Below are 5,197 nucleotides of genomic sequence, written 5' to 3' on the forward strand. Positions count from 1 at the left end.
TTAATTTAGTATTGTCAAGCAAAATTTCACATGGATTAAGGTATGGATTACTTCAATCAAATAGTAATCTCGAAGTTCTGACTTTTATCTTCACATAAATTTTGACGTTTACATTTCTGCTCATTTTTCATAATAGGATGAATTATTTTTTCAGTAAATATATAATTTATTATCATATTCCATAATTATATAACTTTTCATATTTCATAATTATAATTATATGACCCTAATATTTTATAAATATATGACTCATAATATATCATAAGTTCATATCAAACTCTCTCTATCAATGAGTTCTAATATTATCTACCATTAGTGTGTAAGATATTCAGTCAAGTGTAAAATTGATTACAGAAAATATATTCAATAAACTAGGAAAATCCTTGAAAAATTAAATAAATAATAAGTATAACAATACCTACCTTTACAAGTAAGTATTATGATTCTATTTTCTGAAAAATTAGTTTCTTGTAGTAAAAGTGAGAGCCAGAGAGTCCATGATTCGGTCCATTTTAATCCATTGGGCTGTCATTTGGAAGAAAATAAACATGTCTTAACCAACCAATTTGGCAATTGCTTTCTGGACTCCATCAATTTCTTCCTACACCAATCAATATAAGAAAAATACTTAAATATTATTCACCATTGAATCACGCACCTGCTTTCTTTGCTGCCGTCACTGCCACCATAGTAACCACCACCGAATCACTATCGGAGAAGAAAATAAGAGAGAAAATTCTAAAAGAATCCATTTCGAAGAGGTTTTTCCAGAAAATATTTCATATGTTCTGAAAAGTTTTATTCGAACTCATTTCATGTAGGATGCGCCGGAAAATTCATTTCAAAATGTATAATATGCTTTATGGAAGGTGTATTCAAGAAATCTGTTCCAAAAAATATGTTTCAAATTTTATTCTGAAGATTTCATTTGGAAAATTTTGTTCGAGAAATATTATTCTGGAAATTTCGAAAATCTTGTTAATATGAAAATCACTACTTAAGTATTGCTTTAGTTGCATTTTGAATATGTAAGAATCTCCATCTACTTTTAATCTTTTAGTTATTACTATACGAAAATACGAAAATTGAATATTATTTACGAAATATTAGTTACAAAATATTTTTTGTAAATAATTTTATTTTACCTACGAAAATTGGTTGTAAATAATTTCATTTTATCACATCTGTTTGGTTGTTTTAATTTATTTAAGAATTTCAATATAAAATCATGGTTTGTATAAGGGTCGAGTACCTTTAAAGTGCCTTAAAGTGCATCGGTATATATATTTATATTTTTTATTGATAAAAAAAAAATAAAATAAAAGATAAGATGAGGATGTTGGTGTAGGAAGAAATTGCCACAGAATTTGCTTGACTTCCAACCTTTCACGAAACATAATTGTGGTAGATGTTTCGGTTGTTTAATAACCAAGGTCTAAATATTGGTCAAATTTTCAAAATTATCATTGGACGGACCCTTTTAGGCCTCGATTTTTATAATCATCCAGACAACTTCTCCTTTAACCCTTGGTTTTGAAATAACTGAGACGTAAAGGTGTTTCTAGGAATCAAAATTGCAAAATGTGTGCCATTGTCGTTGCCCTATGCCGTCGAACACACCCCGTGTGCTGTGTTCTTGTCCATCGCCACTATTCGCGCCAGGTACGTTTTTTTTTTCGCATTTTTTGTTTTTTGCATTTTTTTCTTCCATTTTTGTTGGTTTATTTGCTTTTGATAATTGCATCTTTTAATATATCTATATGTTCAGGTATTGTTACATTTGGTGGTTGACTATGTAGCTCTCCAAAATGCAGGTACTATTGCATCATCCTTAGAGCCAATAATTTTTCTAGTATACTGTTTTTTTTTTTTGTATGTTTCATAAATTAAATTAATTATATGCTTAAATAATATGTATGTTGTTGTATTTTATTTAATTGTATGCTTAAATCAATTGATTTATTTGGTTTGATTTGATATTGTTATTAGATTTAGTCTTAATTTTCCGTTTGAGATTGAATACGAAAATTATTTATTGTCTCCAACATTTTGTTTTTTGAAGAAATTGTATTTTCTAAAAAATAATTTAAAAAGAAGACAATACTAATAATTTAAATATATTCAATCTTGAGATTTAAGAAGATTAATCACTTTTTAGTACTTCATTAATATATATATATATATATATATATATATATATATATTAATATACATATCTTAATATTCATAAATATTTACCTGTGTTGTATTAATTTTCATATACATATTTATTTGATTGTAGTTGATAATTTCACTTTCATTACATTTCATGTAAGTTAGACCTTTTAAGTTATCTAAGAAGTAAGTTACAATCACTTGCATCCACTCAATCTTTCGACAAATTATGCTATCCATATTTGACACGAATTTATTTGTGGTAGTTTGGGAGTAAGTTTTAAATAATGTTTTAGTTTGTAGAAATTGATAATCATACTCTAAATCGATGATGAACACTTTTTTTCTTATAATTTTAAAAATTAGAGAGGAAAAAAATATATAAAAGAATTTGAGTGACAGAATGGGGGTTTAAAAAATAAAAAATTGTGCATTGTGTTCTTGAGGATATTACCAATATAGGTCGACCCAAGTGTTGGAAATTTCCAAGTTGTACCAAAGACTCAAAATCATCGATTCCATGACTATGGTCAACACGATATACGTGACTGCCAACCACTACGGAATACAGATTCAACAACAACACAATCAAAATCACAGAAATGCGATTGCATTTATGTAAGGTATAAAAATAAGTATTCAAAAGCATATATAGGCTTAAATATGACCCGTTAGATTGAAGACCAATTAAAAGCAGCCCTTGAGTCAACAATATAACTTCACAATTAATCAACCGCTAAAAATTCATTAAATAAAATCCCAAATTAAACAAAACAAGAAAACAAAGCATGATTGAGACATCTGCGTGCTGCGTATCTTCATAGAACCAACCTAGCAGTTTCTCCTTCTTCTTAAATCAAACAAACACACGCATCAAGGAAAGCCAAAACGAAGATCAATTCACAAGTCGTCTTTTTCTTCTTCGATACAATGGCAGAACCGTCTCCTCTCACTGGAAGCAAACCTCTAATCACGGACTCAGATATGGAAGCTGCGCAACATCTTATTCAACTGAGCGAAGATAGCAGCAGCGACAACATTGCCGGTAACAAGAGGAACAAAAGCTGTGACGGAGAAGAGGTTCAACAAAGGCCCAGTGTCAAAACCGCTAGGAAGAAGAGTCTGGAGATTTTCGGGGAAGACGAGGTTTCTCAGCCAAAGAAACGGAAGAGGTATCGATCTCTTGTAAGCATATACATGGCCACTGTACCTGTATCATTGTTTCAAAGGTGAGTGATCATAACCTTCCTCGGTAAGGGTAAAAGAGAAAACCCTAATTAACCCGAGAGATTAATAGGAACAATTAGATAGGATAATTAGATAGGATGTAGAAAGGTAGATGATCTTAGCATTTCTTAAGATAACTGTACTCATCATTCTTTGTATAAAGGTGAATGAATTTTTTCTTCAATAGAGAATTGAAGTCAGGGATTTCAACTGCACTGGATGGTGTGCTTGTATGAATTATTAGTTACCTTGTTCATTCTCAATCTCATGATCGATGATACAGTTCATTCTCAATCTCATGATCGATGATACAAAGTGCATGGTGCATGATTATCGTAATTGAGTTCTCACTTTTTTATTATCCTTTTGTTTTTCTATATTTATGATCATAATTTTGTATACCTTAGGAGTTAAAATCTTTTTCCTGCATTTCATGGTGCAGGCGTGTCTGTAGATGTAAATGTGTGAATCCGCTATGGAGGAACCTGGTGAATGAGTTGTAGTTTATGTAAGTTCTTAAGTTCAAATCTTTTAGACGAGGTAGTTTTACCAAGTCTTCTCTGCATGAATAGGAGACTGTGATGTTATAAGGAGACATGACCAGTTTTGGTTTGGCCTTTGCAACACAAAATATATGAAAGGTTTGTAATGTGTAGAGTTAATTGGACTTCGTATATGTGAGCCAAGTCATATGCTATATATCAATGTATCAGAAAATGAAAAGGAGGAAAGAAGATGGGGATAGAAAGAAGGAAAAGAAAAATGAAAACTAAGAGGGAATTTCATACTTACACAAGATCAGAATGATTAATAAGAAGAAAAATGGTAGAGAAAGTTGAGGTACGTGAAGAAGTGGAACAAAGGAAGGAATTCAAAGGAAGAAGAGGGTCAGAAAGGCACCAGGAACTATCTGAATCTACTATCGACCGGTTGATAAATAAACGAATAGTTGATAAATAAACGAATAGTTGCGCGTCCACATTTCTAAGTTCTAACTTCTGTTACTGTTACTGTAAAGTTTAGGAATGCTTGGTGCATTACAAAGTAAAAGAAGAGAGGAAGAGATTGAATATGAAGCATGATGTTGATACAGATTAATTGGTAAGATCTTTGAAGTTGCTCCTGATAAATCAGCCATATATAGCTTTCCTAGGGGTTTTTAGCTTTCCTTATCTTCTCACGTAAAAATGATTTTCTTAGGTTGCACACCTTTGCCAATAGTGAAACATGATAAAGGAAACTTATTTCTGTTGAATGCAGACTCAATTTAATTAAGTGTCAACACTATAGCTTGAGAAAGATTTACGGCATATCTATATAAAAAGAAGGAATATAACTATTTTCTTCTTTGTGTGTCTTTCTTGTTATCATCTTTCAACTATATTATTTACTCAAACTTAATACCCAAATCAATACACAAAGGTCACAGAAAATGGACAAACATAGTGAAGGTCGGGACTAATTCCTCAATCATGTATTATGTTTGGAAAATTTTGTAGTAAAATGTGTATAGATCAGACTAAACGATTGTATAATAGTGCAGACAAGGGAATCCATAGGTTAAGTTTACTTAGTTGTAGAAGAGAGCTGATACATCCACACTCTATTTTTTTACTTCCTCCTAAAAACTTCATATGATCATTCTTATAATTTTTATTTTATAATTTAATTTAAATTTAATATTTTATTACTAGACATGATTGTGAGATGAGAGTATTTACAAAATCCGGTGTGAAAGTAACTTTCTTCGTTGTAGAATTCAAGTGGTTTATTTAACTCTTATTCTTCTTCAACTTATTATTATTATTATTATTAT

At 30.5% G+C, this 5,197-nt stretch overlaps 1 protein-coding gene across 2 annotated transcripts; it reads left to right on the forward strand.

Annotated features, from left to right (window-relative positions):
• Window positions 1–2,982: 2,982 nt before the first annotated feature.
• On the forward strand, window positions 2,983–4,653 carry LOC114164494. Of its 2 annotated transcripts, none has more exons than XM_028049196.1 (2): window positions 2,983–3,326; window positions 3,824–4,653. In XM_028049196.1, the coding sequence occupies exons 1-2, from the start codon at window positions 3,085–3,087 to the stop codon at window positions 3,882–3,884; spliced, it is 303 nt and encodes a 100-aa protein (XP_027904997.1). In that variant the 5' UTR covers window positions 2,983–3,084; the 3' UTR covers window positions 3,885–4,653. The 2 variants fall into 2 exon arrangements, with proteins under 2 accessions (XP_027904997.1, XP_027904996.1); XM_028049195.1 differs by having other exon boundaries at window positions 2,985–3,383.
• Window positions 4,654–5,197: the final 544 nt, after the last annotated feature.

Source organism: Vigna unguiculata, chromosome 9, assembly GCF_004118075.2.
Source record: "Vigna unguiculata cultivar IT97K-499-35 chromosome 9, ASM411807v1, whole genome shotgun sequence".
Classification (NCBI taxonomy): Eukaryota; Viridiplantae; Streptophyta; class Magnoliopsida; order Fabales; family Fabaceae; genus Vigna; species Vigna unguiculata.

Coding starts and splice junctions, on each gene's coding strand:
- LOC114164494 (XM_028049195.1), top strand. CDS start 3,085: ATGGCAGAACCGTCTCCTCTCACTGGAAGCAAACCTCTAATCACGGAC. Junction 3,384..3,823: donor CCTGTATCATTGTTTCAAAG/GTGAGTGATCAT, acceptor TTCATGGTGCAG/GCGTGTCTGTAGATGTAAAT.